Consider the following 18894-nt stretch of genomic DNA (forward strand, 5'->3'; position numbering starts at 1 on the left):
GTGTAAAAGACGTTCCTTCTTTGAAGAAGGATTTGGACACAAGGATGGGACAACAATCTCTTGATTGATGTTCCTGTTAGTGACTACCTTAGGTAAGAACCCAGGTTTAGTACGCAGAACTACCTTGTCTGAGTGAAAAATCAGATAAGGGGAATCACAATGTAAGGCTGATAACTCCGAGACTCTTCGAGCCGAGGAAATAGCCATTAAAAACAGAACTTTCCAAGATAACATTTTTATATCAATGGAATGAAGGGGTTCAAACGGAACACCCTGTAAAACGTTAAGAACTAAGTTTAAACTCCATGGTGGAGCAACAGCTTTAAACACAGGCTTGATCCTAGCTAAAGCCTGACAAAAGGACTGGACGTCTGGATTTTCTGACAGACGTCTGTGTAACAAGATGGACAGAGCTGAAATCTGTCCCTTTAATGAACTAGCTGATAAACCCTTTTCTAAACCTTCTTGTAGAAAAGACAATATCCTAGCGATCCTAACCTTACTCCAGGAGTAACCTTTGGATTCGCACCAGTATAGGTATTTCCGCCATATTTTATGGTAAATCCTTCTGGTAACAGGCTTCCTAGCCTGAATCAGGGTATCAATAACCGACTCAGAAAAACCACGTTTTGATAAAATCAAGCGTTCAATTTCCAAGCAGTCAGCTTCAGAGAAGTTAGATTTTGATGTTTGAATGGACCCTGTATCAGAAGGTCCTGTCTTAGAGGTAGAGACCAAGGCGGACAGGATGACATGTCCACTAGATCTGCATACCAAGTCCTGCGTGGCCATGCAGGTGCTATTAGAATTACTGATGCTCTCTCCTGCTTGATTTTGGCAATCAATCGAGGAAGCAGCGGGAAGGGTGGAAACACATAAGCCATCCTGAAGTTCCAAGGTGCTGTCAAAGCATCTATCAGAACTGCTCCCGGATCCCTGGATCTGGACCCGTAGCGAGGAAGTTTGGCGTTCTGGCGAGACGCCATGAGATCTATCTCTGGTTTGCCCCAACGTCGAAGTATTTGGGCAAAGACCTCCGGATGAAGTTCCCACTCCCCCGGATGAAAAGTCTGGCGACTCAAGAAATCCGCCTCCCAGTTCTCCACTCCCGGGATGTGGATTGCTGACAGGTGGCAAGAGTGAGACTCTGCCCAGCGAATTATCTTTGATACTTCCATCATTGCTAGGGAGCTTCTTGTCCCTCCCTGATGGTTGATGTAAGCTACAGTCGTGATGTTGTCCGACTGAAACCTGATGAACCCCCGAGTTGTTAACTGGGGCCAAGCCAGAAGGGCATTGAGAACTGCTCTCAATTCCAGAATGTTTATTGGAAGGAGACTCTCCTCCTGATTCCATAGTCCCTGAGCCTTCAGAGAATTCCAGACAGCGCCCCAACCTAGTAGGCTGGCGTCTGTTGTTACAATTGTCCAGTCTGGCCTGCTGAATGGCATCCCCCTGGACAGGTGTGGCCGATAAAGCCACCATAGAAGAGAATTTCTGGTCTCTTGATTCAGATTCAGAGTAGGGGACAAATCTGAGTAATCCCCATTCCACTGACTTAGCATGCATAATTGCAGCGGTCTGAGGTGTAGGCGTGCAAAAGGTACTATGTCCATTGCCGCTACCATTAAGCCGATCACCTCCATGCATTGAGCTACTGACGGGTGTTGAATGGAATGAAGGACGCGGCATGCATTTTGAAGCTTTGTTAACCTGTCTTCTGTCAGGTAAATCTTCATTTCTACAGAATCTATAAGAGTCCCCAAGAATGGAACTCTTGTGAGAGGAAAGAGAGAACTCTTCTTTTCGTTCACTTTCCATCCATGCGACCTTAGAAATGCCAGAACTAACTCTGTATGAGACTTGGCAGTTTGAAAGCTTGAAGCTTGTATTAGAATGTCGTCTAGGTACGGAGCTACCGAAATCCCTCGCGGTCTTAGTACCGCTAGAAGGGCACCCAGAACCTTTGTGAAGATTCTTGGAGCCGTAGCCAATCCGAATGGAAGAGCTACAAACTGGTAGTGCCTGTCTAAGAAGGCAAACCTTAGATACCGGTGATGATCTTTGTGGATCGGTATGTGAAGGTAAGCATCCTTTAAATCCACTGTGGTCATGTACTGACCCTCTTGGATCATGGGTAAGATTGTCCGAATAGTTTCCATTTTGAACGATGGAACTCTTAGGAATTTGTTTAGAGTCTTTAAATCTAAGATTGGCCTGAAAGTTCCCTCTTTTTTGGGAACCACAAACAGGTTTGAGTAGAACCCTTGTCCTTGTTCCGACCGCGGAACCGGATGGATCACTCCCATTAATAACAGATCTTGTACGCAGCGTAGAAACGCTTCTTTCTTTATCTGGTTTGTTGACAACCTTGACAGATGAAATCTCCCTCTTGGGGGAGATAATTTGAAGTCTAGAAGGTATCCCTGCGATATGATCTCTAGAGCCCAGGGATCCTGAACATCTCTTGCCCAGGCCTGGGCGAAGAGAGAGAGTCTGCCCCCCACTAGATCCGGTCCCGGATCGGGGGCTCTCGGTTCATGCTGTCTTTGGGGCAGCAGCAGGTTTCCTGGCCTGCTTGCTCTTGTTCCAGGACTGGTTAGGCTTCCAGCCTTGCCTGTAACGAGCAACAGCTCCTTCCTGTTTTGGTGCAGTGGAGGTTGATGCTGCTCCTGTTTTGAAATTCCGAAAGGGACGAAAATTAGACTGTCTAGCCTTAGCTTTGGCTTTGTCTTGAGGTAGGGCGTGGCCCTTACCACCTGTAATGTCGGCGATAATATCTTTCAAACCGGGCCCAAATAAAGACTGCCCCTTGAAAGGTATATTAAGTAATTTGGACTTAGAAGTCACATCAGCTGACCAGGATTTTAGCCACAGCGCCCTACGTGCCTGTATGGCGAATCCTGAGTTCTTAGCCGTAAGTTTAGTTAAATGTACTACGGCCTCCGAAATGAAAGAATTAGCTAGTTTAAGGACTCTAAGCCTGTCCGTAATGTCGTCTAGCGTAGATGAACTAAGGTTCTCTTCCAGCGACTCAATCCAAAATGCTGCCGCAGCCGTAATCGGCGCGATACATGCAAGGGGTTGCAATATAAAACCTTGTTGAACAAACATTTTCTTAAGGTAACCCTTTTGATTGAAGTCATAAAAACTAAGTATAATCACCATAGTCCTCTCACACATCCTATCTAGTCGTTGGGTGCAAGAGAATGACTGGGACTGACGTAGAGGGGAGGAGCTATATGCAGCTCTGCTGGGTGAATCCTCTTGCATTTCCTGTTGGGGAGGAGTTATATCCCAGAAGTAATGATGACCCGTGGACTGATCACACATAACAGAAGAAAAGTATATTACGATAACTGTGTTGGTTATGCAAAACTGGGGAATGGGTAATAAAGGGATTATCTATCTTTTAAAACAATAACAATTCTATGGTAGACTGTCCCTTTAATTTTGAAGCAAGATCATTTTGGACTCAGATAATTATTTCCTCTATTAAAAGGGACATGAAACCCAAATATTTTCTTTTATGATTCAGCAATTTAAAAAAAAGTTTCCAATTGATTTCAATTATTAAATTTGCGCTCTCATGTTGTTCTTTGTTGAAGAGATATCTAGATAGGTAGCATGCAGGAAATAAAGCTGCCACCTAGTGCTTTTGTGAATGTATAACATTGTTGCAAAACTGCTGCAGACACATGCAAAATCCTACTTTTAAACAAAGGATAACAAGAAAATTAAGGACATTTGATAATAGAAGTAAATTGGAAAGTTGTTTAAAATTGAATGTTCTATGTGAACTATGAGAAGAAAAAAAAATGGGTTTTACTTCCCTTTAAAGAGTCAATTTGTTTTTGCCTAAAATGTAGAAATACTTCTTATGAGCTGAAACTGCTGGAATTGAAGACTGACACTGACCACGTTTGTAAGGTTGTTTGATTAGGATGGATTTTGTTCAGTCTAGAGTATTCAGGCAGTGACAATTTCATGATTCAGATAGACCATGCAATAACAACAACAACAAAAATCCAATTTACGTCTAGTATCACATTGCACAGTGTTTTTATATATACACTTTCTAAAGTCACCAGCTGCTACTGGGCATGCGCAAGAGTTCACAGCATATACGTATATGAGTTTGTGATTGGGTGTTGGTTTTCACATGACACAGGGCAGGGAAATAGATGAAACTTCATATTAGTCAGAAAAAAAAGATCATTTGAAATTAAGAATAAGTGCTATTGCCTTTTAATTTATTATGCACGTTTTGTCTGTGTAACTGTATTGTATTAATCGCCTTTTAAAAGGTATATTATTTTTTCGTTTATGTATTTAAAAGATGGTAATTTAAAATATACCTTTTTTTTTTTCTTTTTACCCCTTTTTTTAAAAAAAGAAAAAAGAAAAAAAACAAACCATAATCTGAAACAACATATGTTGTTTTTGTTTTCATGGGAACTATGGTAGTGGTCTCTAGTAGCCCACGAACATGTTGTACACAAATATTAACTTTGTAAGTTTTAAATTAAAAACATATCTCAACAATTTTATACAAAAATCTGCATGATAGATTTGTTATTTTTGTTTAATGTCATTTAACCTTTTCCGCTTTAGCACCGTTAGGACGGCATGGAACGTCCTAGCCATTTGGCTGAACTAAAGCCAACAGGGTTTACAGATTGGGAATGCGAAATGGTGGGCGTGCCTAGTGTCATAAGGACACCGCCCTAAAACGATCCCATCACTGTAATCTCGCAATCGTATGCACCGTTGCGTGATTTCAATTTATTTACATTGTTCTGATATACACAATTTAGACCCAACACGAAAGGGTTAAACAACCTAAATAATTGTCTCAATCTCATTGAAGAACAAAAAAATAAATTAATCAACCAATTAAAAGAAAATATCTGACAGTTTTAAAACTAAAATATAAGAAGAACTATAAATGGGTTTATTATACAAACACAGGAAACAATGTTCTGCAATGTCATTATTTTACACAAAGAGCACATCTTTTCTCTTTTCACTGCTATAGTCAACTTTACGTATGGTAATTTTTACTCAGTCATCTGCACTAACATTGTGATGACTCGCGCTTCTAAAAAAGACTGAAATTAAATAAACGTAATGTTTATTTAAATGAGATGTAAAGTGTTTGCTGATTCCAGTTGATCCCCCAATTCAAATCAATTTCCATAAATCAGTAGTTTTGGTAAACTTTGTTCACTTTTAGTTAAGTAAAAGGTATAATTTGTTTTAGAATATATTATTACATAATATGGAATGTGTAATTTTGGTCTGTCTTAAAGGCACATAAAAGTGCAAAAAGAAAATGCTCTTAAAACATTTTATTATTGTACAATTGCTTACATATATGTGTTTAAACCCTTTAACTTGAAATTCAGCTCCAGAGCTGCAATGCACAACTGGGAGATAGCTGAACACAACTGGGAGCCAATAACAAGTGGCATATGTATGTAGCCACTAATCAGTAGCTAACTTGAGTTTGTCTAGGTATCTTAACATTTTATGAAAATGTGATTAGAATGAGTTTGGTTTATATAACCATCAGATACATGAATTCATCTAGTGTGATGGTGAGAGAGTTTTATTTCATTAAAAACTCTCACCTCTAATAAATGTGCAATAATGCAATGAAAAAGTACAGAGAGAACACCATCTCTCTTTGAACTTGCTAAAATTCGCACTTCAAAAAGGTATTCTCGAGATTTGGTGAATCTACAGCAAGGTCTCAAAATAACTCTTGGAAAAGAATGTTGTTTTTTTCCTCTCTACTTAGCAAAAACAAATATACTATGGATTTTCAGAAAGGTTTTTAACAATAATAATTCTGTAGTGTAGTGTGGCTGAGAGTTAGAATAGCTTTTGTGTGTGCTTGGTTTATATTAGAAGTTGACAAATTTAAATGAAAATTAAGAGCCAGCCAGATTATAAAGTATCAAGAACAATGTGTTGTAAGTAAAACTGTAGCTCAGATTAAAGCAATTCAAATTATTTAATTTTTTTTTTTTTTTTTAAAAAAAGCATGCAATCCTTGAATTTGCATTTATAGATGTGGGACTGGGAACCAATGCTATGTTTAGCCGTCCCTACCTCTGTTCAATGATTCTGGTAGGGGCTCAATGCTAGTACCGTTGGGAGTTATTTTTTTTATTTATTGGAATGGGCGGTTCGGCCAATCAAAAACTGTACTGCCCACTTCGTTGACATCAGTAAGAGGGAGTTGAGAATGCTCTGTACAAAAATGTATAGTTTTGCTTATTTTTAAATAACATTGCTCTGATTTTCAGACTCCTAACCAAACCCAAAAGTTTTAAGAGAATACCGTCAGCTACCTATTCCAGCTTGCTTCTTTTTTGTGTAAAGGGTCTTTTCATATGCAAAGAAAGGGGGGGGGGGGTCTTATTTCTCACTTGCAGTGGGCTTTCCACCTACCTTTTTAACAGAGCTAAACTGAAAGCTTCTAAGTACGTTTTTAAACAGTTTTATACTGGGTTTTTATATCAGTATCTGTGCATCTTATTCTTTATAATAGTGTCTATTACATGCAGTTATATGAAAATTTGTGTATACTGTCCCTTTAATAGAATTTAAAAACTCAAAAGCACACACACTAATATGTATCTTTGTCTTGAGCTGTCAATTTATTTATTTTTTTGCGCTTACTACTTTTTTTTTTCTATAATTTTTGGACAGGTGTGTAAGTAGATTAATCATACAAAAATAAAAACAAAACATAAATAAAAAGAAACTTGATATTATCAGTATATTTTTTTTGACAGTGATTATCCTGGGTCTGTGTTGCTACAGATTGTCATTTTCACTGTGAGCTGTTTTTTAAGGAATTGCAAAGTATATTCTGTGTTAAAATGTAATCAGGTGATTTTTTAGTAAATAAATAATTCCATGTTGCACTAATGTACAATGTAATCAGGTTGTTGGTTGATAATGTGGTTTATCGACTGATGCCAAGTAACTTATGTCAGAACTCAATCTTCCTTATAACCTTTATGGAGCATTTTTATAATTTATCATCAACTGACATAGCCCAAGCAGTATAGTCTAACCACTCCCTCTTGCTGCTGCAAGGCTGAAATTACATCTTTGTCTTTGAAGTCAGCATACTGTTAGCGTTGCCATGACTACAGGGCGGGTAATGGCCTTCTCCGACAGGAGATTGGTATTAAAAGTATAAACACAGCCTTCCGTGAGGCTTTTTTTTTCCTTCCAACATGATTACTGAACTACTGTTCTCGTTCGTTCCTGAATGTTTCAAAATATACATCTATTTTGTTTTCCATTTTACCACAATCTGGCTGACTAGATAATTCTGAGTTACATTACTTTAATGGCAAACACTGAAAGAATCATTAATTTCATTTTATTTGCCCCTTTTTTATGACCAACCACTAAATATTATATTTTGGTTTAACACACTATGTAGGTAAAAGCTATAAATACAAATAAATAGTTATGGTTCCTTTAAATGTAAAGATTAACAGATAGCTTTTTTTTTTTTGCATGTTTTTTACTGGTTTTCTGATATAATGAAAATCATTGCAACAAATATCAATAATTTGAACAGTTCATCTTAATCTGTTATTTAATAGAATTGCAGACATTTTCAGAAGTGTAGAAAAGTTATCTTGCTCAGTTAGTTGACGTCAATTCTGTGCATAAAAATGAAACCTTTTAGAGGTGTATGTTACAGAAATATGACTTATTTCAGATTTATTTTAATCCATGTGTGTTTGTGTATACATAGATTATATATATATATATATATATATATATATATATATATATATATATATATATATATATATATATATATATATATATATATATATATATATATATATATATATATATAATGTGTGTGTGTGTTCGTGTGTAAATTTTCAAAATGCTTTTATTCATGGGAACTTTAAATCAATTATTTATGCATGCATGTATTTGTTTTATAGTAAACTCACATATTTGCATTCATTCTTCATAGGCGAAATATTGCATTTTATTGCCAAAGATAAGGGTCCAAAAACTGCATACTGTTGGTTTGAGAAAAAAAAAAAAAAAAATCAAAGTTAATTGGCTATTGGATTTTATATAAACAAAGATCTATCTATAAAAATTGGAGATGTTTAAATTAAAAAATAAATAAATTGCATGGCACATTCATTTTGTTCATAGCTCCTAAATTTGATTTATATTTTCCAATTTAATTTTATAAAGATTATTTCATATATATATATATATATATATATATATATATATTTATTATTATTATTATTATTTTATATATATATATATATATATATATATATATATATATATATATATATATATATACTTTTTATTTTTTTAAAAAAATAGGGGTAACCCAAATCTATTGATTCATAGCAACAACAAAAAAATAAAAAAAATAAACAAAAATACAACATACACAAGAAGAGGAGGGCACTCCTCCAATAAGCTTACAATCTACAGAAATCACAGTACTAGCACATAATGGTATAATATATTTCTTGAATACATCAGTGGCTTTCTTAGAACTAAATAGCTGGAATGGTCTTTAAAGCATTGAATGCTTCAAATAACGTCTGTCGTAACTTACACTCATAATCAAATGATGACATCCTGTGGTTTTTAAAAAGACATGGTCATCACCTATGCATCTATTGGTGGTAAAAAAAAAAATACTTTTGCTTTGCGGTAACCAACACTTTAACTTGAGAGTTAGGGTGGTTTTTAGTGCCCTTATTGTTGACCTCTCTCCAGCTGTCACGTATAATGCAGTGGGTGTGCATAAATCTGATTATTTAATCAACAATGTGAAGGAAACATGACTGACAATCATCTCTGCATTACACTGTAGAATATTTGTTTTTCTCTTGTGTGTGTAGAAAGTAGAAAAATAGTGGTGTTACATTACTGTTTGTGCTTAAATTATTTCTTGCAAAACATGCTTAAAGGGCCAGCAAACCCACAACATAATGTTATATAATTCTGCACATAGTGCAGAATTATATAACATCAGCTTAGCTCCCGCTTTCTACCTGAAAGGATTTCAGAGAAAATGTCCTACGAAAATTACTTTTACAGAACGCCGCTCCTGGCACTACTGAGCGGATCTGTTTGTTTTTACTGAGCGGGTCTGTAGCTCGCGTCTGCTACCAGACCAGAGCAGGAGCGAGATACATTGAGTTTAATGGCGCAATCGGGCTGGCTGTGAATAGACAGCGTGGGTTTACTGGCCATTTAAGACTGTATTCTTCTCATAAAAAAAAGAAAAAAAAATGTTTTAGACATTAAAAAAAGGTTAATTATATAATAAAAATGACAATGAAAACAGATGTGATATAAAAAATGTTATCAAATTATAATGCTGCAAAATATTGTGTATGAAACATACAATAGACATTGGTCTGCCATTAGTTAAAAAAAATAAATAAATAAAAATTATATATAAAAAAAATATTTTGTGCATTTCTATTTCTAGGAGGAACTAAAAAAGCTCACAATTTCAGAATGGAATTGCAGGAAAAGGGGACAAAATAAATAATGAAAGTATATTGCAGAGTTTTTTTTATATATATAAAGTTTATAACTTTATATTACCATCTCAAAGTGTTTAATGTCCCTTTAAAGTAAGGAAAATCATAATACAATTGAGCTGCATATCAGCCAAGTCTAAACATTTTTAAAACAAAGGTTTTTTCTGCAATTGTTTTTCAATAACCAAGCTCCACCCATCATCAGTCTTATTGGGAGGAGCCAATCCATGCCTAGTTACTGGAGTTGACAAGACTAGCCAAAATCATTATGTAAGTACTATATATATTGCATTGATTTACAGTTTTTATCTGCAAAAAAAAAACAATTAGGAATAATATATAAAAGGGTTAGCATTGAGAAGTCTGCAGTGTGCATTTTGGATATTAAAATTAGAAAATCCACAGTTATTAAGGATAAATAAATAATGAAAGAATACTGTAAAGTTATTTTACCATGCATAACTAAACATTTTATATTAAAGGGATACTAAACACAATTTTTTTCTTTTGTAATTCGGATAAAGTATGCAATTTTAAGCAACTTTCTAATTTACTCCTATTATCAATTTTTCTTCATTCTATTGGTATCTTTATTTGACAAGCAGGAATTAAAGTTTAGGTGACGGCCCATTTTGGGCTTAGCACCTAGGTACTGCTTGCTGATTGGTGGCTAAAAGTCGCCGCAAATCAGCAAGCCCTATCGAGGGTGCTGAACCAAAAATGGGCCGGCTCCTAAACTTTCATTCCTGCTTTTTCAAATAAAGATACCAAGCGAACGAAGAAAATTGATAATAGGAGTAAATTAGAAAGTTGCTTAAAATGGCATGCTCTTTCTGAATAATAGTTAATAAATTGGGTATAGTATCCTTTAAAAATCTCACCCTTTTTTTTTAATGTCCCTTTATACTAATTAAAGTTAGCTTTAATATTAATGTCACATTAATGGTGAAATTATCTATATTCAAATAAAAAAATACATGCAGTGTCTGTCACTCAATACTATTTCCCAGTATTCCTGCTTATACTGTTATAATATTTGCTGCTATACAATGTAATCAACCTTGCAATCAAGCCTGTTTAAACGTATCTCCTTTGTTCATGTACATGCATACAACATAAAACATATGTAACAACATATTTATTAAAACAGGTTAATATGCATGTGTGTCTTTATAGAACCTCAGATCAAGTAAAAATGTTAATTTCTTTGTGCTTTCATAAAATAAAATTATAACATAATGCCCCTTATATAATGGTATTTAGAAAACTGTCAATGCTCCTGTCCCTGACTAACCCGTGACACTACCAGGATAATTACTTTTTATACCTTTAAAAAAATAAATATCTAAATGTAGAGTATTATTGCAAAGCGATACATATTTGTTACGCTACAATACGCTTTCCCATTCCTCTAATGTTCCTGTCACTTGTATGTGTCAGAAAAAAATATAAAACTGTTGAAAATATTCCATTTTCTGCTGCCTGCTCTATACCCTGTGGATTCACACCATACTTCCAACTAGGGCACATTCCTTTTATCTCATCAAAATTGCACGACAAAGTTAACATAATGTAATCGCAGCAGTAGCTAGCAGAAGGCAAAATTGAAGCTCCTGTGTAGTGTAAGACAGGGTAAAGCTTTACTTTAAAGCGTTTAATAGTTCTTTTTTTTTTTCTCCCATAACTCCCATGGGTGTTGCTTATCACACACACTGTTACGTGGTATAAGAATATACTATGATGATGAACAAGAGGTCAATTTAAACAGCATGGAAGAAACGAGAGAGTTCTTCCTAATTTACAGCAAAGAAAACATAAAGTATGATAGATAAAACCCATAAAAACATTGTTATATATGGGGGAACTTTGCATTTGTTGAGGTGAGACATGTTTTACTGAACATATGCAGTTAGGATATGCAGTACGACCGCTGCTTTGAGAATGGGCAATTTGTTTGTTGAGGGTTTTTTTTTTTACAGTAACTTAATAACCACATCAGTGCATATTAGCATTCATCAGCAAGCAGATCCAATTATTTATTCATTACTAGAGAAATAGACTGCAGAATACAAGGATAGGGGTACTACTGAAATATCCTTTATACCAGAAGTCAGCAAACTTGGGCCACCAGAGGTTTTGGAACTACATTTCCCATGATGCTCAGACAGCCTAAAGTGTCTCAGGGAAATGTAGTTCCAAAACATCTGGGGGCCCAAGGTTTCTGACCCCTGCTTTATACAATTACACAAATAAACACCAATACACACGTTATTCTTTTATGATTATATTTAGCTCTTTCAATCTCTCTGCCTCTTTACTAATTGTCTCCATTTTTTTCATTATTGTATCAATAATTTAATTTATAAAAGGTTACTTATGGACAATAAACTCTACAAATTAAAGCATGAAAACATTTTGCAGATAAAAAAGCTCTCGAGTGTCACTGAAGAGGGCAGTTTGTACATTCAAAGTTTTAGTCTCATTCTGTACCAACTAAGGTCGGTTACATTTTTAGAATACTTGAATTAATTGAATTCTCACCTTCTAGAATACAGAAAGAATACAGAGTAAAGTTTTCATCCCTTGATAAAAAAAAGCAAAATGTTCTGAGCTAAAATGTGCATTAAAATACCATACAAGCTACACAGTAATATGCACTACACTGCCAGGGTAAGCTGGTTAAAAGCGTTTCAGTTCAATGTTAATACGCTAAGTGATTAACCTTTTATAATGTAGCACTTGTAGTTGGTCCTTGGGTTTATTTGCAATAGAAAACTTCGACTTAGATCATTTTGCATACTACACACATTTAGAGCCACCAAACAAATCCAAGTGTTACAGAGTGAAAACACTTATACAGCATTAGCTGCTACATATTTTGATATTGTTTCAGTATTCTCAAAGTCCCACTTCTACGCCTAAATGTGGGGGGAAAAACAACCAAAAAAAACCAGTATAAACATACTGCACATCATATCATAAAAAGGCACAGTGCAAACTGGGAGTGAAAGGCATTTAACGGTAAAGTGACTTCATTAATTAATTTAACTAGGAACATGGAAAAAAAAAAAGAGAGTGTGTAAACTTAATCACTGGCTATAATTCAAATTAAGAAAATAAAACAGAATTTATGTTTACCTGATAAATTACTTTCTCCAACGGTGTGTCCGGTCCACGGCGTCATCCTTACTTGTGGGATATTCTCTTCCCCAACAGGAAATGGCAAAGAGCCCAGCAAAGCTGGTCACATGATCCCTCCTAGGCTCCGCCTTCCCCAGTCATTCGACCGACGTAAAGGAGGAATATTTGCATAGGAGAAATCATATGATACCGTGGTGACTGTAGTTAAAGAAAATAAATTATCAGACCTGATTAAAAAACCAGGGCGGGCCGTGGACCGGACACACCGTTGGAGAAAGTAATTTATCAGGTAAACATAAATTCTGTTTTCTCCAACATAGGTGTGTCCGGTCCACGGCGTCATCCTTACTTGTGGGAACCAATACCAAAGCTTTAGGACACGGATGAAGGGAGGGAGCAAATCAGGTCACCTAAATGGAAGGCACCACGGCTTGCAAAACCTTTCTCCCAAAAATAGCCTCAGAAGAAGCAAAAGTATCAAACTTGTAAAATTTGGTAAAAGTGTGCAGTGAAGACCAAGTCGCTGCCTTACATATCTGATCAACAGAAGCCTCGTTCTTGAAGGCCCATGTGGAAGCCACAGCCCTAGTGGAATGAGCTGTGATTCTTTCAGGAGGCTGCCGTCCGGCAGTCTCATAAGCCAATCTGATGATGCTTTTAATCCAAAAAGAGAGAGAGGTAGAAGTTGCTTTTTGACCTCTCCTTTTACCAGAATAAACAACAAACAAGGAAGATGTTTGTCTAAAATCCTTTGTAGCATCTAAATAGAATTTTAGAGCGCGAACAACATCCAAATTGTGCAACAAACGTTCCTTCTTTGAAACTGGATTCGGACACAAAGAAGGCACGACTATCTCCTGGTTAATGTTTTTGTTAGAAACAACTTTCGGAAGAAAACCAGGTTTAGTACGTAAAACCACCTTATCTGCATGGAACACCAGATAAGGAGGAGAACACTGCAGAGCAGATAATTCTGAAACTCTTCTAGCAGAAGAAATTGCAACCAAAAACAAAACTTTCCAAGATAATAACTTAATATCAACGGAATGTAAGGGTTCAAACGGAACCCCCTGCAGAACTGAAAGAACTAAATTGAGACTCCAAGGAGGAGTCAAAGGTTTGTAAACAGGCTTGATTCTAACCAGAGCCTGAACAAAGGCTTGAACATCTGGCACAGCTGCCAGCTTTTTGTGAAGTAACACAGACAAGGCAGAAATCTGTCCCTTCAAGGAACTTGCGGATAATCCTTTCTCCAATCCTTCTTGAAGAAAGGATAGAATCTTAGGAATTTTTACCTTGTCCCAAGGGAATCCTTTAGATTCACACCAACAGATATATTTTTTCCATATTTTGTGGTAAATTTTTCTAGTTACAGGCTTCCTGGCCTGAACAAGAGTATCAATAACAGAATCTGAGAACCCTCGCTTTGATAAGATCAAGCGTTCAATCTCCAAGCAGTCAGTTGGAGTGAGACCAGATTCGGATGTTCGAACGGACCTTGAACAAGAAGGTCTCGTCTCAAAGGTAGCTTCCATGGTGGAGCCGATGACATATTCACCAGGTCTGCATACCAAGTCCTGCGTGGCCACGCAGGAGCTATCAAGATCACCGATGCCCTCTCCTGATTGATCCTGGCTACCAGCCTGGGGATGAGAGGAAACGGCGGGAATACATAAGCTAGTTTGAAGGTCCAAGGTGCTACTAGTGCATCTACTAGAGTCGCCTTGGGATCCCTGGATCTGGACCCGTAGCAAGGAACCTTGAAGTTCTGACGAGAGGCCATCAGATCCATGTCTGGAATGCCCCACAGTTGAGTAATGTGGGCAAAGATTTCCGGATGGAGTTCCCACTCCCCCGGATGTAATGTCTGACGACTCAGAAAATCTGCTTCCCAATTTTCCACTCCTGGGATGTGGATTGCAGACAAGTGGCAGGAGTGAGTCTCCGCCCATTGAATGATTTTGGTCACTTCTTCCATCGCCAGGGAACTCCTTGTTCCCCCCTGATGGTTGATGTACGCAACAGTCGTCATGTTGTCTGATTGAAACCGTATGAACTTGGCCTTTGCTAGCTGAGGCCAAGCCTTGAGAGCATTGAGTACCGCTCTCAGTTCCAGAATATTTATCGGTAGAAGAGATTCTTCCCGAGACCAAAGACCCTGAGCTTTCAGGGGTCCCCAGACCGCGCCCCAGCCCATCAGACTGGCGTCGGTCGTGACAATGACCCACTCTGGTCTGCGGAAGCTCATCCCCTGTGACAGGTTGTCCAGGGACAGCCACCAACGGAGTGAATCTCTGGTCTTCTGATTTACTTGTATCGTCGGAGACAAGTCTGTATAGTCCCCATTCCACTGACTGAGCATGCACAGTTGTAATGGTCTTAGATGAATGCGCGCAAAAGGAACTATGTCCATTGCCGCTACCATCAAACCTATTACTTCCATGCACTGCGCTATGGAAGGAAGAGGAACGGAATGAAGTATTTGACAAGAGTTTAGAAGTTTTGTTTTTCTGGCCTCTGTCAGAAAAATCCTCATTTCTAAGGAGTCTATTATTGTTCCCAGGAAGGGAACCCTCGTTGACGGAGATAGAGAACTCTTTTCTACGTTCACTTTCCATCCGTGAGATCTGAGAAAGGCCAGGACAATGTCCGTGTGAGCCTTTGCTAGAGGAAGGGACGACGCTTGAATCAGAATGTCGTCCAAGTAAGGTACTACTGCAATGCCCCTTGGTCTTAGCACCGCTAGAAGGGACCCTAGTACCTTTGTGAAAATCCTTGGAGCAGTGGCTAATCCGAACGGAAGTGCCACGAACTGGTAATGCTTGTCCAGGAATGCGAACCTTAGGAACCGATGATGTTCCTTGTGGATAGGAATATGTAGATACGCATCCTTTAAATCCACCGTGGTCATGAATTGACCTTCCTGGATGGAAGGAAGAATTGTTCGAATGGTTTCCATTTTGAACGATGGAACCTTGAGAAACTTGTTTAGGATCTTGAGATCTAAGATTGGTCTGAACGTTCCCTCTTTTTTGGGAACTACGAACAGATTGGAGTAGAACCCCATCCCTTGTTCTCCTAATGGAACAGGATGAATCACTCCCATTTTTAACAGGTCTTCTACACAATGTAAGAATGCCTGTTTTTTTATGTGGTCTGAAGACAATTGAGACCTGTGGAACCTCCCCCTTGGGGGAAGCCCTTTGAATTCCAGAAGATAACCTTGGGAGACTATTTCTAGCGCCCAAGGATCCAGAACATCTCTTGCCCAAGCCTGAGCGAAGAGAGAGAGTCTGCCCCCCACCAGATCCGGTCCCGGATCGGGGGCCAACATCTCATGCTGTCTTGGTAGCAGTGGCAGGTTTCTTGGCCTGCTTTCCCTTGTTCCAGCCTTGCATTGGTCTCCAGGCTGGTTTGGCTTGAGAAGTATTACCCTCTTGCTTAGAGGACGTAGCACTTGGGGCTGGTCCGTTTCTACGAAAGGGACGAAAATTAGGTTTATTTTTGGCCTTGAAAGACCTATCCTGAGGAAGGGCGTGGCCCTTGCCCCCAGTGATATCAGAGATAATCTCTTTCAAGTCAGGGCCAAACAGCGTTTTCCCCTTGAAAGGAATGTTAAGCAATTTGTTCTTGGAAGACGCATCCGCTGACCAAGATTTTAACCAAAGCGCTCTGCGCGCCACAATAGCAAACCCAGAATTTTTCGCCGCTAACCTAGCCAATTGCAAAGTGGCGTCTAGGGTGAAAGAATTAGCCAATTTGAGAGCACGGATTCTGTCCATAATCTCCTCATAAGAAGGAGAATTACTAGTGATCGCCTTTTCTAGCTCATCGAACCAGAAACACGCGGCTGTAGTGACAGGGACAATGCATGAAATTGGTTGTAGAAGGTAACCTTGCTGAACAAACATCTTTTTAAGCAAACCTTCTAATTTTTTATCCATAGGATCTTTGAAAGCACAACTATCTTCTATGGGTATAGTGGTGCGTTTGTTTAGAGTAGAAACCGCCCCCTCGACCTTGGGGACTGTCTGCCATAAGTCCTTTCTGGGGTCGACCATAGGAAACAATTTTTTAAATATGGGGGGAGGGACGAAAGGTATACCGGGCCTTTCCCATTCTTTATTTACAATGTCCGCCACCCGCTTGGGTATAGGAAAAGCTTCGGGGGGCCCCGGGACCTCTAGGAACTTGTCCATTTTACATAGTTTCTCTGGGATGACCAAATTCTCACAATCATCCAGAGTGGATAACACCTCCTTAAGCAGAGCGCGGAGATGTTCCAACTTAAATTTAAATGTAATCACATCAGGTTCAGCTTGTTGAGAAATTTTCCCTGAATCTGAAATTTCTCCCTCAGACAAAACCTCCCTGGCCCCCTCAGACTGGTGTAGGGGCCCTTCAGAAACAATATCATCAGCGTCCTCATGCTCTTCAGTATTTTCTAAAACAGAGCAGTCGCGCTTTCGCTGATAAGTGGGCATTTTGGCTAAAATGTTTTTGATAGAATTATCCATTACAGCCGTTAATTGTTGCATAGTAAGGAGTATTGGCGCGCTAGATGTACTAGGGGCCTCTTGTGTGGGCAAGACTGGTGTAGACGAAGGAGGGGATGATGCAGTACCATGCTTACTCCCCTCACTTGAGGAATCATCTTGGGCATCATTTTCTCTAAATTTTGTGTCACATAAATCACATCTATTTAAATGAGAAGGGACCTTGGCTTCCCCACATTCAGAACACAGTCTATCTGGCAGTTCAGACATGTTAAACAGGCATAAACTTGATAACAAAGTACAAAAAACGTTTTAAAATAAAACCGTTACTGTCACTTTAAATTTTAAACTGAACACACTTTATTACTGCAATTGCGAAAAAGTATGAAGGAATTGTTCAAAATTCACCAAAATTTCACCACAGTGTCTTAAAGCCTTAAAAGTATTGCACACCAAATTTGGAAGCTTTAACCCTTAAAATAACGGAACCGGAGCCGTTTTTATATTTAACCCCTTTACAGTCCCTGGTATCTGCTTTGCTGAGACCCAACCAAGCCCAAAGGGGAATACGATACCAAATGACGCCTTCAGAAAGTCTTTTCTATGTATCAGAGCTCCTCACACATGCATCTGCATGTCATGCTTCTCAAAAACAAGTGCGCAATACAGGCGCGAAAATGAGACTCTGCCTATGATTAGGGAAAGCCCCTAGAGAATAAGGTGTCCAATACAGTGCCTGCCGGTTATTTTACAAAATTCCCAAGATTAAAATAATTCCTCAAGGCTACGGAGTATAAAATATGTTTATATATAAATCGATTTAGCCCAGAAAATGTCTACAGTCTTAAAAAGCCCTTGTGAAGCCCTTATTTACTGTCTGTAATAAAATGGCTTACCGGATCCCATAGGGAAAATGACAGCTTCCAGCATTACATCGTCTTGTTAGAATGTGTCATACCTCAAGCAGCAAAAGTCTGCTCACTGTTCCCCCAACTGAAGTTAATTCCTCTCAACAGTCCTGTGTGGAACAGCCATCGATTTTGGTAACGGTTGCTAAAATCATTTTCCTCTTACAAACAGAAATCTTCATCTCTTTTCTGTTTCAGAGTAAATAGTACATACCAGCACTATTTTAAAATAACAAACTCTTGATTGAATAATAAAAACTACAGTTAAACACTAAAAAACTCTAAGCCATCTCCGTGGAGATGTTGCCTGTACAACGGCAAAGAGAATGACTGGGGAAGGCGGAGCCTAGGAGGGATCATGTGACCAGCTTTGCTGGGCTCTTTGCCATTTCCTGTTGGGGAAGAGAATATCCCACAAGTAAGGATGACGCCGTGGACCGGACACACCTATGTTGGAGAAAATAAGTTATTATAAATAATCAGGAAATGACTACTTCTCCAGAATGTTCTTTAAATTGAGTTTTATAATCCTTTAGGGTGACACAGACAAATATATATATATATATATATATATATATATATAGGCTAACTCAATTTCTCACAACTAACTCCTTACTTGTTCCTCAAAAATCTGGTTTCCGCCCTAAACACTCAACAGAAACCGCTCTTGCTAAAGTAACAAATGACCTGTTATCAGACAAAGCAAAAGGCCATTACTCATTACTAATTCTTCTTGACCTGTCCGCAGCTTTTGATACAGTTGACCATCCT

General features: G+C 38.1%; 1 protein-coding gene across 7 annotated transcripts in view; it reads right to left on the minus strand.

Moving 5' to 3' along the window:
- ARID1B (AT-rich interaction domain 1B) overlaps positions 1-18894 on the minus strand; it is an 807057-nt gene that overhangs the window by 475880 nt on the left and 312283 nt on the right. For 4 of the 7 annotated variants that reach the window (XM_053710956.1, XM_053710955.1, XM_053710957.1 and 1 more), the window contains one exon: positions 8001-8072. The exons of the other annotated variants lie outside the window; for them this stretch is intronic. In XM_053710956.1, coding sequence (XP_053566931.1) covers positions 8001-8072 — 72 coding nt within the window. The remainder of the gene's footprint in view (positions 1-8000; positions 8073-18894) is intronic. 7 annotated transcript variants of the gene reach the window in all.

This window comes from Bombina bombina, chromosome 4, assembly GCF_027579735.1.
Source record: "Bombina bombina isolate aBomBom1 chromosome 4, aBomBom1.pri, whole genome shotgun sequence".
NCBI lineage: Eukaryota > Metazoa > Chordata > Amphibia > Anura > Bombinatoridae > Bombina > Bombina bombina.